Source organism: Phaseolus vulgaris, chromosome 11 (genome assembly GCF_051622355.1).
Source record: "Phaseolus vulgaris cultivar YP4 chromosome 11, ASM5162235v1, whole genome shotgun sequence".
Taxonomy (NCBI): domain Eukaryota; kingdom Viridiplantae; phylum Streptophyta; class Magnoliopsida; order Fabales; family Fabaceae; genus Phaseolus; species Phaseolus vulgaris.
The window spans coordinates 12,302,786-12,322,676 of NC_143508.1; the positions used below are offsets into that span (position 1 = coordinate 12,302,786).

General features: G+C 30.9%; 1 protein-coding gene across 2 annotated transcripts; it reads right to left on the minus strand.

The window, feature by feature from the left end:
* Positions 1-70: 70 nt before the first annotated feature.
* Positions 71-11,296, minus strand: LOC137818359 (Zinc finger C-x8-C-x5-C-x3-H type family protein). Of its 2 annotated transcripts, none has more exons than XM_068621741.1 (12): positions 11,074-11,296; positions 10,719-10,963; positions 9,223-9,333; positions 8,514-8,547; positions 7,752-7,884; positions 7,593-7,649; positions 2,461-2,558; positions 2,264-2,335; positions 1,925-2,133; positions 1,484-1,641; positions 469-669; positions 71-380 (listed from the first exon to the last, which is right to left on the minus strand). In XM_068621741.1, exons 2-12 carry the CDS (start codon positions 10,843-10,845, stop codon positions 342-344), a joined length of 1,239 nt encoding a protein of 412 aa, XP_068477842.1. In that variant the 5' UTR covers positions 10,846-10,963; positions 11,074-11,296; the 3' UTR covers positions 71-341. The 2 variants fall into 2 exon arrangements, with proteins under 2 accessions (XP_068477842.1, XP_068477835.1); XM_068621734.1 differs by having other exon boundaries at positions 7,752-7,887.
* Positions 11,297-19,891: the final 8,595 nt, after the last annotated feature.

Here is a 19,891-nt window from a genome sequence, read left to right on the forward strand (position 1 = left end):
AATTCTCAACAGTCATGGATATGGAGAATCAAAAAGATCCTCTCTAGGATGTAGAATATTGCATGCGATATACTTTAAAACAGTTCAATGATTAGATCTGGAAAACCAAAAAATATCATACACAACAGAGCATTACAATTATAACCACATCAAGAACTCCAACACAAAATAGATAATCAATTAGATCCACAAATCTTTCGTTTCTTGTTTCCGACCTTGCATCCCATCCTCTATTTTCAAATTCTCCAGTTAGGCATTCACATTCCAGCCACCAAAACAAAGTTAGAAACTGCCCATACTACTGATTAGACTAAACCACATGTGACCCTGCTGCCTCTTCATCAGCCATCCACATCAACATTCTCGTCGTTACCCTCGTACTACACATGAAATTAAAGTACTTTTACAAATGTTTCTTAGAAGTGCTTTACGGATGTAAAATTGGCATGGCACCCAAGAAGAACTAACCTTCGAATAATTGCTGCGAGGTATCAAAGCTGGGGGAAGCATAAGTGGTGCAGCCTTCACCTTATATGGCACACCATTCTCATTTTCTGTATTTGCAGTTTCATTGACGTCAGTTCCGTTGTAAAGTTCAATATCAACGTCATCATCAGCCACATGAGCTGCCATGCTAGTTGATGGCACTTCAATCCTAGGTTGCTTCAACTGCACATTCATAGTGAAAATTAGGAATGGTAATTTTTAATGACAATACGCATTAAGATAAGCTGCTTGACGTATGAATGAAACAAACAAAAAGGGACCACTAAGGGCAAAACCATGAAGAATGCAACACACTAAAACAAGCAGTGCTTTATTAAGTGTGAAAGTAGAGCAGAACAACAATGGAATTTGTTCCAGTTAGAGCTTCAGGTATGATCTCAGACATCCTAGCCAGTGCATTCATTATTCATTGTGATCTTTATTTATTCCCTCAATTGCTATTTAAGGAAGATATGACGAGTGAATCCCCTAAAAAACAACCCCATGTTCGGGTGTCTCCTCTTTTGCCTCACGTTTTTGGCGCGTCTCTGCTTGATATGAACACTCTCTCTTCACATACTCTCTTAACAAGTCATGACTACCAACACTTACATTATCTCCACTAAATGCCAAAATGATCGAGTATAATGTCATAGTACTATGTCGGTTGACCCCATAACAGATAACTCAGACATATGGCTACCCCGTGATACTGGCATAACACCTTTTCATATCAGGTCGGTATAATCCTAAGGGTACACAACCCCCAACCTCAAGCAATGTACCGCATTGAGGCTAAACATAGCTAAGCATTCCACACTTTCATTTCCAAATCCAAGGATTCATAGCTCAATCATATTCCTAATATCATGCTCAATATACCAGCTTATTATCCATGTTACCTAGTTCGTTATAATTCCTATCACTATGAGGGCGCACATAATGAATTGAATTTATATGTTTATTCTGAAGAAAGGCTGTTAGAAGAATTCCATACTCCTCTCTTGTGCCTGCCTTCAGGATCTAGAACTCTAATAACTTCAGTTGCATTGTCTGGGCCCCCAAGGGACTCGTCATTCAATTGATCTGATATATTCCACCGAGATCGCTTCTTAGTTCTACCTGTCTCAACCAAATGGCCATCTTTTGATCTATCTGCATGTGCATTACAAAGGCATTAGCATGAATAAAAAAACGCTATTACAACAACCAACTTGTGAACCGATTAAAATAAAACATAATGAAACTTATTTGCATAACACAACAATGAAATCACAAGTATTGACAGCAGATGTCCCTTGCCTCCAAATGAATAATAAGAATGTGATTTGTAGTTTTGATTTTGAACCTCCTAATGTTTCGTTAGCAAAATGTAGTATTTCTGGAATTCAGAAAGAGTTAAAAAAACCAAAATCACTATATTTTCCATAACTACTACCTTGTTTTAAATCTTCCAAAGCATCTCGTTCAATATGTAGCCTTTTTCTGTGGGATGATGCATCATTATGCTCCACATGCTTGACAATTGGAAGAAGACCAGTATTTTCACCATTACTGACAATATCAATGCTTAAATCTTCATTGGCACCAATTTTAGAAATTTCTGAGACAAGCTGATCTCCGAACCGTTGAAGTCGGACTTGAGATCTATACATAAAATGATGAAACAAACATGAATGAAATGGTATGCAGCTAGACAAACACACAAAGGAAATTAAACATCAAAAGACATTAAAGCGTAGTACAAAGCAAAGTAAACTGGAAAAAGGAAACTTGCCTCTTCAGTTCATCTTGTAACTGTGACGAATGATTGTGGACTCTAACAAATTTCCTTATTCTTGAAGTAATTCTGAAGTTTCAGAGAGAACAAAGAAATGCAGGAAAGGGAACATCATTATCAATAAATGTCAAATTAATGGAGAGGTGTAACAGTTAACATAAAATTATCAACATGATATTGAAACATTCCAGTACCTTTTGCACTCCTCATCCTCTTTGCATAATTGAGCTTCAAGCTCCTGAATTCTAGACTTAAGGCTATCTACTTCTTGAATACTCTCATCAAGGTAGACCTTCAAAAATAAGAATTTGTACATAACAGTTAACAAATAAAAAGGCACAATTTAAATTCAATTGCAACTCCAACAGGACAATTAGCATTAGCTCAAGAACCAACTTTTTTTTCAAATTAAATTTAGGGAAGCAGACTGGAAGGTTGATTGAAGTAGTATTCCCAGGACATCATATGAAACAAAATTTCAATATCAGTACCACAATCAAACCTCAACAAAAATTTATCAGACAAATCATATTTCATATATATTGTATAGTTCTGAAAAATAAAAGCATGGGCAACTGCTTCAATACTGAAAAAACTTATGCCAATAATTGCTTCAAAAACCTATTCACGTAATTACAGACTGCATATAAATTTACACTACAGGAATCAAGAGAAAAATAAAAGTTAATGCTTAAAATCACATTAAACAGAATGAGCGATAGATATATTTGTTGTGATTCAAAGTTTAAATGACTTCAAACCAAAACATTCAAGTCGAGTCATATTGAGAGGTGTATTTTATAGGCCCTAGTTAGTTGGTTGTTATCCTTCAAATCTTAACTAATATTATCTAATTTTTAAAGTATGTATCTTTCCCAACTGATTTCAAGTACAACAAGTAGATATATCCCTTTATTCTTGGCTTAAGATTTTGGGTTGTTTTCTTGAATTGTTCGGTTAATGATTAATAGGTCCTATTAACCTACTTTTAATAAGTTACATTCCCTATTGATAGTAGATCAATAGTCCCACATCACATAGGAATTGAGACCAAGGGCAATTTAACTTCGTCCCTTGACCCTCTAAGACACCTTTTAAGGACAAAACCGTGATAGAGCTCCGAGCTCCAAAGCAAACAATACCTTGTATACAATGATTGACCGTAATGAAGTTATCTCAGTGGACTTGAGGTCGAAACATTGACATTGTCTATGGAAATGAAAAAGTGGTTCCAAAGATCGTTGTTCCTTTAGACATCAACCAGTGTTATCAATATCGGATAACGTAAAATATCAGGAACCCCAAAAATATTTTACAAAGTTATAATGGAAATCATTACGGGTTATAGTGAAAGTATTACGGTCAAAAGAAATTCAATATATCATATAGATAATTTTAAAAAAAAAGTATGTGGCCCACTTCATTTAAAGTTTGTCATGTTGCAGCTTATGTCAAAATATCAGGGTTCCTTACACAGAACATCACTTTAAATTCAAGATGATGGATGATGTTGTTGAAGAGGTTGGGAAAGAGAATGTCATCCAAATTGTAACCAATAATGCAGCAAATTGTAAGACAGTTGATTAATTGTTAATGCAAAAGAGGAAAAAGTTGTATTGGACACCTTGTGCAGCCTATTGATTAATCTAATGTTGGAAGATTTTGAGAAGAAAATGTCACTCCATCATGAAACAATAGCCAATGGTAAGAAAATTACAAATTACATTTACTCAAGAGCTGGTCTTATCTCCTTGATGTACAAATATAGTAAAGGAATAGATTTGATAAGACCAACCAATACTTGTTTTGCCACTTCTTATCTGACTTTTTGATGCTTGAATGAAAATAAAGGATCACTTATTAGGATGTTCACATCCTCGAAGTGCCAATCCAGTCAATTTGTAAAAACTAGAGATGGAAGGTTGATGGAAAATTGGATATTGGACAAGAGATTTTGGAAACACATTTTAAATTGCTTGAGCGGTGTTGTTCCCCTAATTAAGGTGTTATGCATGTTGGATTCAGATGAGAAACCAGTCATGGGATTTATTTATGAAGAGATGGATATTACGAAAGAAAAGATACAAAGTCTTTTCAATGGAGTTAGTAAAAGGTAATACTAATTACCTTTCACTTATATTTGATTTCTAATTTATTTTTTTAGAAATATAGACTTGTTTTGGGGATTAATTTATTTATTTATTTTTATCTTATTTAACTACACTTCCCGTTGGGAAATCATTGATCAAAGATGGGACAACCAATTGCATAGGCCATTGCAAGCTGCAAGCTATTACCTTAATCCCATGTTGCACTATCATCCTGAGTTTATAGCTGATTATGAGGTGAAACGTGGAATGTATGATTGTTTGGAGAGGTTGGTGGGAGACATTGACGAGATGAGTAAGATTGATGTTCAAACTGAGAGTTTCAAGAGCAAGTCTAGATTTTTTAGTAGTCAGATAACTCAACGTGCACTCAAGACCAAAACTCCATTACAATGGTGTGAATCATATGGTGATGAACATCCAAAACTACAAAGATTTGCAATTAGAGTATTGAGTTTGACTTGTAATTCATCCGGTTGGGAATGTAATTGGAGTGCTTTTGAAAGGTAGGGATGGCAATACGGGCTGACCCACCCCGCATAGGCACGTCCCGCGTTGCTAATTTTTTATTGGCCCGCCCCATATAAGGATTGGCCTACAGGCCAACGGACCAGCTTGCAAAAAATATATTTTAAAAAAAATTAATGAAAAATAAATTTTTAAATATAAATTTTAAATAAATTTAATATTTTTAATTTAGATGAATTAGGTAAATGGTCTCAGCATGGTTATCAAACTCGCAAGTTGATTAGTTAGCTCTTTTGAGTTTAGGTTCCTACTCACCCCATGTGATTTAACTCGGAAGGAAACTCGTTTTTTAACAACTCGGTGGACTCGGGAAACTCAGTTGAACTCGCAAGTCTGCCACCGGGTTGGCAAGTCTAAAGAGTTTTTTCTTTAAACCCATAACGATCTGTTTGTAAACCAAAAATCATATAAACTCATCTCCTTTGTTCGTGGTTGCCTTTTCATGATCGTGTTTGTCTCGTGCAGTGGACGCATTCTTCTCGTGTTGTGGTCCCGTTTATCTTTTGTGGTGGTCGCATCGTCATAGTTTGGACCTACGATGGTTGCGTCATCTAATATTGGGGTAGAGAGAGTTGTGCTCTCTCTAATTTGTTTGCCACAAGACATTTAGTTTTAAGTTGGGGAAATTAGGGTAGACACTACACTTTTATTTTAAAAGGAGTGTATATCTACTGGTTTTTGTTTTAAGTTGGGTGTGCATATGGTTTTTTTTTGGTTGGGTTGTAGTTTTTTTTAGTTGGGCTAGAGTTCTATTTTGGTTGGGTGCTTATCTACAACAATATTTGGGATACTTTGTGGCATTTATTAAATGTAGTTGTCTTAGTGTTGTGCAATTAATTACTTTGAATAATTATATTATTAAAATATTTTATTATATGAAGTAAACTCTTACAAGTCTTCGTAGACTCTGAAGTTTGATAACCTTGGGTCTCACAATATTATTCTCACGGCACATGCCTAACAAGATATGAGTAAAATTTTCGAAATGTGAAATTCAAAGACTTCCAAGGTTAAAGAATTTGGAAATTAAAATTTGTGTTTCAGATTGTACAATATTCCATATTACAGAATCAAAATATTTTATTATATGAAGTAAACTCTTACAAGTCTTCGTAGACTCTGGAATTTGATAACCTCGGGTCTCACAATATTATTCTCACGGCACATGCCTAACAAGATATGAGTAAAATTTTCGAAATGTGAAATTCAAAGACTTCCAAGGTTAAAGAATTTGGAAGTTAAAATTTGTGTTTCGGATTATACAATATTCCATATTACCAAATCCAAAATACAAATTTGTATTCTAGATTGTAGAATTTGGAATGGATAATTTTAGAATTTCTTAGAATATGAGATTGCATGAAGAAAATATGGGGGTGCAAAAAGAAATTTCTAGATTTTTAAGTTATGCGGATTAGGTGGGCCAGCCCGCACCGCCCCACACTTGGCCCACACGGGCTGCAAGTTATGCAAGGTGGGCCTATGTGGGTCAACGAGTTGTTATAGACAGCCCGCCCTGCGCTTTTTTTTTTTCAGCAGGCTGTGGGCCGCGGGCCAACTCACATTGCACGCCCCGTTTTTCTATCCCTATTGGAAGGGTAACAATTTAAATTATTGAAATTGATTTTATAATTATTTTAGAGATGATAAGATGATGTGTTAATTTATTTTAATTTTTAGGTCCACACTAAGAAAAGAAATCGTTTCACCAAAGGACCATGAATGATGTGGTGTTTGTGATGACTAATTCAAAATTGATGAAGAAGAAAGATGTTAGGAAAACGAAAGACTATAATATTGATGATCTTGCTTATGATGAATAGACTATGGAAGAAAAAGAAACAAATACAAGTTTAGAGTTTAGATGAAGACATCTTAGTTGAAGTTGAAGAAGATGATGCTAGTAAAGGTGGTGTTGTTGCATCCATGAATGATTTGGTGGTTCCTCCAATTGTTGATAATTATGAAGAGCATGGTGGAGATGATATTAGTGAAACTGAAGATCATTTGGAGGAGGACGATGATTATCCTATGATTAATATGAATGATTTTCTTGGATAGTTTATTTGTATAGAACGTTTATGAATTTATTGGTTGTTTTATGCATGACCATTTTATGAATTGTGAATCTATTTTTAATTATGCCATGTATTAAATATAATTTTTTTATGTAGTAGTAACTCTTATGAGTTGAGTTACAATCCTCGAGTTAGAAGTTTTAATTCCCTTTCCGATGATCCTTCGATCCTCGAGTTTCACAACATTGCCTGGTTGAATTTTTGTTGATCAGTCTCGCCCCATGTCAACTGGTTGAATTTTGTTGATTAGTCGCACCCCCATGTCAACTGGTTTAATTTATGTTGATTAGCCGCACCCACAGATCAACTAGTTGAATTTTGCTAATCAGTTGATGGATATATCAAAAGCCACTCTTGAGATCATTAGTTAACAAATGATAGGACAAGAAATAACAGGTTGTTGCAACTGCTTGTGATGGTAAAGTAAAAAACTCACCATGTTAATAATTTAAACCTAATCAATTCCTTAAAAACAGAGGAAGCATCATTATGCAACCAAATCAAGGAACAAGTTTTAGTAGGACCCCTTCCCCAAATGATTTGGAAGTCCAACAGACAAGTTAACAAAGACAAAAACACCAAGATGATGCAACTATAAGAGATAAAACTAACCTCTAGCTGGAATTTTCGGTTTTGTAGAACACCGATACCTGAATCTACTTTCTTCAGCTGCACAAGTTCCAAATATAAAAACAAAAATGCAATTTTTCATAACAAACTCGGGAATTTTCCACATTTTTGCAACAGAAAGATTAAACAGAATTTCCAAACCTGCTCCTCAAGAGTATTCCTAGAACCAGAGGAAAGCATTTTTCTTTCTTTTACTTCATCTTGAACTCTATCTGAGGCTTTCAAATTTCCAGAAGTATCACTTTGACCAGTAATACCCTGTTTTCTCCTATGTCTTCTGTCACTCCAACAGCAATTAATTATATTTATTTTAGACCAAAAACATGGATCTGAAACAAAAACGAAATAACACATGCTCCAAGAGAGGCATATTCCACAGTCAAGATAAGAAATTCCCTCAATAGGTTCTTAATGTCAAACTTGGCAAACCCTATAACTCTAATTCTATTAAACACCTTTGAACAATTAGGCTGTCATGCAAACAGCGTGTGGCTACTGTGAAAGATAATTGTGAAGTAATAGCAAAAGCCAACAAAAGAATGGAAACTTCATATTCATCAGCTCACAGATCCATAGTAGAAAATTTCATGCCACATAAAATACATATGCTCAGCATGTTTCTTTGAACTTGCCAACCTCTTATCTTATCTATTATTCACAAGGCATCAAGTCATCCACACTATTCTCCATTTCCTTCCCCTTTTCAAAGGTTGCGTTCCAATCAACATCTATTATTTCTCTCTAAATGGAATTACAAATCTCACATTTTTATCCCTTAAATATAGCATATTTTAATTTTTAATATACATGTACATGGACGACAAACAATAATAGAGAATTAGTTCCAACAAAAAACTAAAATATGTACACAAAAGTATCCTTAGTGATTCATGGTTGATTTACCTTTTATTCTCCAGAGACCTTGGAGGACTGTATTCTGCAATATTTAATACATAGAACATTAGGAAGAGAACAAACATAAAACCATTGGGTAAAGCAGCATGTGCACATTTCTATCTATTTGGTGTATGTATGTATTAACCAACATAAAGAGTCACAATCTAGCACATGAAGAAAAACCACATTTACAATACAAAAAGCATACTCCCAATTATGTCCAGTTAAACAGGTGTGCAGTTCATAGTGAAGTAATGAACATCAGACACTAATAGAGTATATGTGATAGTACTTTTAGCTTCGGTTTAAGCAATAGATATAGATTAGCCTCTACCAGCTGTAGTTAGTTATGCCAGCAGCAATCTGTTATGCTAGCAGTAATTTCTATTATCATAACAGCCAATTCTGTTACTAGCTGTTACCCTAAATGCTTGTAATCTCTATACTATGAATACCCGAACTCTCTATTGAGAGATTCAGAAAATCAATAACAGAAAAGTCTTTATTCTTCAATTCTTAGTTTAATAAATTTTACCTACCATTCTAGGTTTGAAGAATGAAGACATCAGCCTAAGAACATGGAGCGTAAAATTGCCAGTGGGGAAATAAAAATAAATATTTAATTGACAGAAAAGCTGAACCTCCTAGGTACAACCAATTAAGAAATGACACTAAAATAAGGAGCAAGGAGAAATATAAAGTTGTTGTGTCTGACCACGGATGCTCTGGCGGCCTCTTGCATCTTGAGCTGGTGAGTATCTTCGAGGAGATAAATTCCTTCTGTCAAGTTTATCCCTCAAGTCATTACCTAAATAGTCTCTCCTCCCTGAAATAAAAACAATTCTCCATTATTGCAAACTAACACTAAAAACAACAAACATTCCAGAAGATACAAACAGAGTGCAATAAAAATGATAATGGAACCAAGCTTACCATTAACAGGAATAACAAGAGAAACACAATAACGTACAGTAATAGTGCCTCCCACGTAAGAGCATAAAGTGGATAGAAACTAGCACCCTCATACTATGACAGATATAGTAAACCCACGCATGTAGCATATACCTTGAAGTGTAATCAAGGTAGCAATGGATTAAGAACATTTCACATCCCCAACTTGATGAGAGAAGTAAGATATAAAATATAATCTCAAAGGTAGGGATATATCCAAGATGCTTAAGAAATAAAAATCCATCAACAATATATCTGATGCGATTTCTCCTGATATCATCTCCACTCATAATTCCCTTTTGCCAGCATCCATGTAGCCACAATATATCAAGAAGTATCAGCCAAAAGGAATAGAATACGCTCCATACACTCAGGCAGTAGAAATTTTAATGAAAGGATTGGAAATTTGCAGAACTTGCTTCCAATCAAAATATGATGTTAGCAGGCAATCCAAGTAAGTCTAAGCAAGATCTGGGGTAACACTGTAGTTCCATAGATTCAAGGAATGAAGATAAAAACATTGCCAAGAAATTATAATTTCATGAACAACACCAGCATCGCCTTTAAGATAAACCAATCAGTAGGATGCCTTCTGAAGATCTCTCATCTAAATGAAATATCCATACTGCTGGAAATGCAATAGTCTCAACAAGATAATGTGATCGTCCTATCATTGAATAAATTAATATGACATTAATCCCAAATGCCATTTGTTATTGCATATCTAAGCTTCTGTATCTGCTTACATAGAATCAATGGACATATGGACCAGTCCTATTAGACAAGTAACTATTTTTAAGAACACGACATTCAGCTGAACAAATGGAATAACAGAGTGTCAATAAACAAGCTGGGGGAGTAAAAATATAGTTTTCAGGATATGTTGTGATAGTGGCAACTCATCCCTACATAATTTAAAAAATTATTTTCTCACATATTTCTCTTTCGGTATATGATAGATTAGTGCTCCAACTCCTAATATTTTGTTAATTTTTACAATATCTAAGTCTCTTAATCCAATAATTTTTAAAAAAAAATCCTCCAGTCCATACCCTCCAATACCACACTCCTAATCAGACCCTGAGGAACTGTTACTTGAAACCCTATGCAGCAAATATCACAATACTCATCAAACATCCCTCAACTAACATTAACACAGATAATCTACAGTCCAACTTACCTCAAAAATCAACTAATAACAATAATATAATAACAAAACAATTGCACTACGTATGAGCAACGCAAACTAGAAAACTATACCACTAAACGAGGCAGGGAAACGTCGAAGCTCGGAATTCCCATGCGCGAAGGAGCAATTATGGCGATTACAGCGACCTCTCTGATACAGAACACATAACTTGGTCTTGAACTGCTTTCGCTCAACCATCGTCAACTATGTTTTGAGCAATGATTCGATAAATAATACTCAATTGGATTCAATTCCTCCGCCAAGAAGACGTAACCCTAAATCCTTATTCCCCAACATTTCACCCACGGCGTCGTTGCTGAGAAAACGCGAACGGAATAATAAGGTAAACAAATGGAAAAGAAAATACAAGATAATTATAAATTATAAAGAAATTGTTATGGTTCGTTCCGTGAAATTAAGGGTTACCTTGAAGTGGAAGATTGAGAGAGAGGAATGCGAGAAGTGACACTTTTACACTGAAAACAGTTCCGTAAGCTTCACCAGAAATGGTTTTTCTTCATCAAAAGACTTGACTTTGTTACTTGCCTCCACTCGCAGATGAATGATTCTTGTTAGGGCTTTCGAAATTTGAGATGAGAGAAAATTTGGTTATTTTGCAAGTGATAAAAGTATTTGTTTTTTGCGATACATTCAAAACTCACTTTATTTTTATATAATTATCATATAATTCTTAATATTATTATTTTAATATTTTTTATATTATTTAATTATAAATTTATACTTTATTATATATTTATATTTAAATCCATCACATTAAATTCAACCATTTTTCTTATTTGTTTATCTATACTTATATATAAAAAGATTTTCAATTTAACTACTTTAAATTGTTTTCCTATTTTATCTTTGCTTAATATTTTATTTTATTAATTTATTTTTGTTATTTAAAATTTTTATAATTTTAGAAGTTAATAAATCAGTTTTTTAATTTTAATATTTTATTTTATTTGTTTGTTCTCACTCAATTGACAGGAGAGTGAATAGATTGGTAAGTTAATTGTTGTCATGCAAGAGAATCGAGAGATTACTTACTTTTTCTGTTTTAAATTGATAATTTTAAAATTACGATTCATTTTATTTTATATGTAGTCACTTAACTGGCAGGAAGGAGAGAATTCTCTTATTTAAAATAGTTATCAGAAGTAGTTTTGAATGTATAGCAGGTTTTTTTATTTTTTCTCTCTTGTTCTATCTCTCTCATTTCTCAAATCTCTTGAAACCCAATAACATATATCTCATACATACAAATACACATGAATTTATATATATATATAAAGGGATTTCCCACTTTAACTGCTCTAATTTTTTTTCTATTTTATCCTTACTTAATATTTAATTTTATTAATTCATTTTGGTTATTTGGAGATTTTATAATTTTAAAAGTTAATAAAGCAATTTTTTAATTTTAAAATTTATTTTATTTGTTATCATCTGACTGGCAGGACAGTGGAGATATTGATATGTTATTTTTCTATTTTAAACTGATCTTCTTTTCTATTAAATAACAAATTAAAGATGTTTGTTCTGTCCATTTGAAAAGAATGAGTCAAGTAAAACTTTGTATTGAACCGTGGGTTGATGATCATTTACTTTAACTCTCCCGCAAAAAAAATATATTTCATTATTGTTACTTTTACTCTTTTGTTTGAATTTTGAATTAATTATTTTTGTTATTTCCTAATTACTCTCCAGTATTGTAGTATATTTTTCATCTTTTATTAATAGTTATTAATTTTTAATTTTTATTGTGTTGTAATATGTGAATTTTTTTATAGACAAAAACAGTCTTATGAAACCAGTATAAAGAAAGTCTTTTATAATGTTATCATTTTGTATTTAAAATTGATCTATTTCATACTTCGAGTGTTTTCTATTTGTTTTCTTAAGTTTTATGATAAAAAAATATCACATAAGTTACTTTAAAAATAAAATTAATATTATTAACAAATATGAAATTTACTTTAAATTAATATATCAATACCCTTCTATATGTTTATCTTATTATTTACTAACTTAGTTTTCTTTATTATAATTTTATCAAAAAATAGTATTAAAAAATTATATAATCTTATTTTAAAAAAATTATTTAAAATTTTAAAATTGTCTAATTAAAAGTAAATATAAATATTTAATTTTTAAAAAATTTAAATATTTTTTAATGTTTATTATTTTTTCACACATAACAAAATGAAAAATATAAGTGATAAAATATCAACACCAAAACGATAAATACAGATTTGAAGACTAAATATTTGAAATAGAAAGGAGAAATAAATACATGAAGAACTTGTAGAAAAAAGAGAAACAACACTATTCATATGACAAATATGATTTCAGAGATGAGATTGAAATCTATTTGTCTCAATCAATAAAAAATGCAGGTAACAAAAATATTATTAGTGCTCCATACTATGTTTTTATTTATATTGGTGGGAATCTGTAGGTATTGTAAAATTTTAAATTTATTGAATTTGATTAAAATTTATATTTAATTAAAATTAAATTAAATTGAATAATCAGTAAATTTACCATATATTACTACTATATTAACTATGTTTTTAATAAATTTATGTATCTTTTTTTTATTACAATGAACTGTAAATTTATACTGATAATATAAGTGTGAGAATAATAATATAATTTATTTAATTTTAATATTAAATATAATTATATATAAATAATAAAAAATAAAAATATATGGATACACTTAATACGTGCTGTGTTTCCATTAGTATAAATAAAATTAAATAGATTTTTTTTTCACTAGTATTTTTATTTTAATTTCTCTTCACTACATTGAATTGTCTTAAATTGATTTATTATTTTTTTAAAACGAGTTAATAATCACTTTCTTGAAATTTATGATGAAGAATATTAATTTTTAATAATGTCACTGCTTTCTAATAATGTCATTACCATTAATTTGACAGAAAAATTACATTAATTCATCTTAAAAAATATAATCAAATAAAAATATTTGAGTACATAAATTATTTTAAATACATCAATGTATAAATTATAATTTAAATATATGATAAAAAATTGTTGTTATTTTATTTATTATTCGTTTGAATTCTATTTTGAATTAAAAATGATAGATTATAATATATACGAGGTTAAAAAAAATTCTAAAGAAGCATTTATTTAAAAATATAATTGAAAAAATTCGAGATCAAATTTTAGGTAAGAATAAGATATAATCAAGAATTTTAATTTGTTAAAAATATTAATAATATTACGTGCCATAAAGATACTGATTTAGAAACTGGCAGGGTTTTGTTTTGTTATGTAATAGTTTCTCATTATTCCACTTAATTACAGTTGAGGTGAAATAATTAGTAGCGTTTAATTATGAATTATTGACAGTATTTTATTTATATCTTTATATATTTTGATAGTATATTATTGTTTTTTTTTTAAAAAAAAAACAATCTTACAAGTTATGCTAATTGAATAAGAATTTATAAATAAAATAGTCTGAAAATTCTGTTTGTCATTTCCATTGTAAGGATCACACATTTCAAACTTGAATTTTGTAAAACTTTTAAAAAAAAATTTATAATAACTTTAATTTAGAAAATATTATCATTTTAATCAACAAAGATACAATAATTCCTGGATCAATCTTGTGTTTTTTATTTTTGAAATTAAAATATTTTAAAATAAAATGGGTCGGTGAATTTGCAAACCAAGCCTAATTGTAGAAAATTTCTTCCTGCACCACCACTCCACGCAGGCATCTTCATTTTCTTCCTCCATTGCTTACCAGGTGCGCAACCCGTTCAGTTTTGTTTCTTCATTGTTGAGTGTGAAACACTATGAAGCATGTACACGAGACACAAATGATAGAATTAAATTGAAAAATATAAAACATGGACATGACAAAAAAATAAATAATATATATATATATAAAATAAAATGTACTAATATATTTCCTAATAGGAAAAATTTAAGAAAAATATTTATAAAAAAGTTTAACATAATCTTATTTAAATTATAATGTTAAAATTTTATATTAGTTCATTTTTATTAAAAAATACAATTTCTAATTTTAGTTCATCAAGAGATAAGGTAGCAATCTTAACCATTTCATTGTCATCCAATGAAAAGTCATCTCCGGTAACATTCCACAATTTAGTTTCTTCTTCTTTGTATTTTGAGGAGTTACGAAGATTACTATAGACAAATATTATATCATCTGTCATTTTATGTGTCATCTTATTTATTTTCATTTTCATATAATATATAAGAGTAGGTACTCCAATTTCTTTCACCACGAGAAGAAGAACATGGTTGTCCAAGTAGTTAAGAATTATCTTTTGAAGTGTTGGTGTATGAGTTCCATGAATAATACACCATGATTTTGCATCTATTTTACTTTTATCCCTTAAAGAGTAAAAATCTCTTTTTTTTCCATCTGAAAAATTTACTCCACATTGAATTCTTCTTTTCAATTCAAAATAATGACATTGGGCACTCACCAATTCAAAATAATCTACATCTTCAAATAAATTATTTCATTTATTTTATCTTTTTTTCATCTCTTCTTTCTCACGTGCTTCCCTTCTTTGTCTCCTTCTTCCTTCTTCCATCGCATCGCTAAAAAATGTGTCCACAAACTAGATCGTGTCCGACCCACCTAAATGTGTTGAACACCATGTCGTACACATATCTATCGTGTGTTCGTGTTCGACACGCATCCGAAGCGCGAAAGAGAGATCATGAATCGTGTCGAGCTTCATAGATGAAATGTTTGCAAATGGAGGTTTTATGGTGTTTTGGGTGTAGGGCGAGTTTGAGTAGTTGGGAGGAAGTTGATTTTTTTCCTTCATTGTTGATTCTGAAATGAGGTTTGGGTTTGGGTTATCTTAAAAATAACTTTATTTGAGTGCATTTAACAAATAATGAAACGAAATCAATTTTCTGAATTCAACCTTATAGGCATGAAATGGTTTGTTATGAAATATGCACTTAAAGAAAGCATATTGTTATGTATATAGCCATGTCAAGATCATCGACCTCTGCAAAAGACTCAAATTTATAAGGGGAAGAGGAAAAATTCTTGTATGGACATAAATGTGAAGCAATAAATCTAGTTGAAAAAAAATATTCTAGAATTCAATTTGTTTGTACTTGTTTTAGCGGGAGCTAGAGTTTGGACCATAATTCAATTTGTTTGGACCATAATTCATTAATTACTCGTTTATTTCAAACATCTTATCCACTTTATATGATATTTTGGTCCAAAGTTTATATTCCTTCTCCATAATTAATGCTTCACTTCCTACATAGTTGATGACTTTTTGCGGCAAGTGCACCGCGTTGTCAGAAGTAATAATTTGTCCCTAAGTACGGATATCAAACCCATAAGGAACAGTTGGATAATCAAGTAAAAGATTCACTAAATATAAAACATAATGATAAAGTTTGTTGGGATTTGTTATGATATCAATGATTAATGAGAAAACAAGTCAAAGAGTTTGTTGCTTCAATTGAAAAAATAGGGATTGAGGTTCATCTTTCTCACTCTTTTGTATTTTGATTATCATGACAATATTGTGTTCTTTGACTGATATTGATGCTCGTATAAAAATCATTTATATCGATTCCTCGCATATAAAATTATTAAGATATCTCATAAATATTGATTCCTCGCATATTTATAAAAACTTCTTATCATTAAGATTAGACATTGATAGCAATTAACATTTTCAAATTTATTCCTAGCATTCAAATAGGTTAAGCATTATTATTTGGGTCAGAAACTTAGAAGTACTTTTCAGTCATATCTAGATTTCGAGATCATGGTAAACCAAGCATTACAAATAAAACAACAATACCAATCATCAATCAATAACAAAATATTATGTTTAGATATCACCTCAATACATAATAATTTGAACAAATTACTCACAATCCCAAAGCGTAGAATTAAACACATGATGGCTGTTACAAGCACGGAGAGCAAGAAAATAAGATTTTGGATGTTTCTCCTTGACGACTGGCTCCTTTAGGGTTTCTAACACCTCTTATTCTCCCGATTGGATTACAATTCACTCAATGGTGTTTTCCTCTCAATCTTGCATATTTTGGGTTGTGCCTCAAGCCTCCTATTTAACCTAATTGGTTTGGGCTAAGTGACTTCTGGCTTGGGCATTATTGGGCTCGCCTGGGAGGGAAACATGAAAAAAGGCTCAACATTACTGGAGTAATCTCGCTTGGGTGAGATTGAGCTTGCTTGAGCAAGATCCTCTGGTGGCGTCTGGCTTAGGCGAGTTTCTGCAAGCTTTGGTGAGTGCTAGAGCATTCCAACTTTCCCTTTTTGGCTTTGTATATTCTCCTTTTGCCCAATCATCTTCATTCTTCCCTAGAATTCTGAAATTAACACAAACTAGGGAATAAATCGTTCTTATTCAAATTAAAATCACAAAATATGTAAAAATGTATAAATTCATAAATTAGGGGTTATTTTATATTTATTTTATCAATTAATATCCATAAATGTTTATATTTTAATAAGAAATATTACTAAAATTTGACACTTATTAACAACCAATATCAAATAACAAATAAATTTTTAGCAAAAATCAAAATTTACCATTTTTAACTTCACAAAAGCTTCCCAATTTGAAAGCATTGTTTGAAAAAAAAAAAGGTTTCAAATTGTATCCCTCTTAATTTAATTTCATTCTTTGCTGATAAAAAAAAAAAAACTGACCCCTCAAACAAAAATAAAAACCAATTTGATACTCTTTCTTACCACTTTTCTATTTGAAACAAAATATATTTTCATAATCATACAAACATTTCTTGACTTCAATAGTTTCAAACATTTATTTGATTGCTAAAACAAAGTTTACTGTATATGACAATGGCTAAGTTGAATTTGAACACAAGTTCCTTGAAGACACTTTTGGAATCAAACTTTATACAGATGAAACAATCATTAAAAATGACCAACCATGTTCTTTAACAAAGATTTAATCATCAATAAGTAAAAAATATTAGTATGTAGACTAAAAAGAAATCCATAGTGTGAGTTTATCTTTCCACTGTGTATGTGTTTCCCTCTTCCTTTCTCTTTTCTTTCTCTACGTAATATCTATGGCTATGCAAATGTAAAGTGTTGAACAATAGAATTTGTGACTGTCTCTGTCTGTATGTGTGTTTATCATCTACAGTCAGTCACTGAATACTCTGGACTATATTATCATAATTCTAAGTACCAACTATAGCACCGAAACTCATATTTTAGCACAGTTTGTTTGAACTCACTTTGAAGTGACGACCAATGGTAGAAGAATAATGACATGTGCTCTTTAATTAAATTTCAATATATCAGATCGATTAAAAGAGAAGCCAAACAACACTCAACTAGCAATAATTAAATTAGGGAATACAAATAACAGAATCTAGGGTTTTAAGATGTTTTAAGATGAAAAAGATACACAGTGAGCAAAGGCGAGAAGGGATCACGAATCGAAACTTACGGTGATAAGCTTGAAGAGGTTGGCCTCCTTCGGAGCAGAGAAGCGCATTGTTGTAGAATGCATTGTCGTCGCCATTGCAGAGGACGTTGTCGTTGCCAGAGTGTGTTGTCGTCGCTGTCATTGCAGGGTGCGTTGTCATTGTCGTTGCCATTTCTGCAGGTGCGTTGCCATTGTCTTCGTTGCTGCAGGTGAGTTGCCGTTTCCGTCATCATTGCTGCAGGATGAGTTGCCGTTTCCATCGCCGTTGCATAATGTTGCAGAGTGCAGGTGCGTGTGTGCTGAGTGAGAGATAAGTACAAAAGATAAAAGATTAAAGAGAGAAGTTAGAAATTGAAAACTGCACTATTTAGTTTTAAAAAAAATATACATATCTATTTTAAATTAATTCATAATTTTTTTAATTTAAACAATATTTTGAATTTTGTTATTAATTTAATTCTATGTTTACTAAAATTAAAAGGTTAAAATATTATTTTAAATGTAATTTTTAAATTGATATAAATTATTTTAATATTATACTAAAACTAATAAATTAGGACATTTATTCGTATCAATTTAAAATATTTTATAAATTAATAATTAATAATTAATTTTACAAAATTTAATTATCCCAAAATTAGCATCTAAATTCAAATAATAGTGACTACAAATGTAAGTATCTAATTATATGGTGATTAGAAACTACAAAATTAGTTTCTAATTTTATTATTTTTAGAAACCAAAAATTAGTTTCTAAAATAGATTAAAAGTGACTAAAAAAATGTTTCCAATTATATTTTAACAAGAGACTAAAAAAATGGTTTCTATAATTTTTTATTTTATTTTATTATTAGCTACCAAAAATATAGTATCTAGTTATATTATAAATTTTATTAATAATAGATACCATTTTAGTAACCAATAATTTTTAGTTTATAAAATGGTATCTAAATTAGTTATTATAGAAACTAATTTTTTTTGGTTTCTAAATTAGTTACCATTCCATCATTTTCTTGTAGTGATAATTGCATTCTCTCTTTGTCCTATAGAAGAGAACCTTCACACTTACTTAACTACTTGATTAAGTTCGTGTCTAGTGACAATATTCTCTGGGTTTCTCACCATATTCTGCTTAAATAAAAAAAACTCATAAACGAAGTGCAAACCATAAGATGTGCAATCCTAAAATCAACTCACATCATGTGGTATTCAGAGCACGATTTTAATTGTACTTATGTTTTCTGAATTGATTTTTTGCTTTAAAACTCCATCACATTTCAATCATGTCTTTATCTTCCAACAATTTAAATTCCGCTTTACAATTCAACACCTTTCAATTCAATCTTTAAATTCCTTGTCATTTACAATTATGCATTTTATTCCTTAAGCAATTTAAATCCTGCTTTTGAATTATTTTGTGTCAATTTTTTTACCTTATCTCTTTTGCTTGAGTCTTATTTTCTTAGTGTTCTAGGAGTCTTTAAATCCATTCTACTCATTTTAACTTTAATTGTGAAGAGCTAAAAGCAATTAGAATTTGTTTAAGTTGTAGTTGATTTAGTTCCAAACAAAGAATTCAAGTGATCATATGAATAGAATCCCAACCTATTTGTTAAAACTGAAAGTGAATTAAAAATATGCATATCAAGAATATGGACATTTTAAATCCATAAAAACAAAAACAAAGACAAAAACAATTTGAATGCAATTCACTTTTCAAGTTTAAAGTGCTAAGAGGATTCTTTTTATGTGGA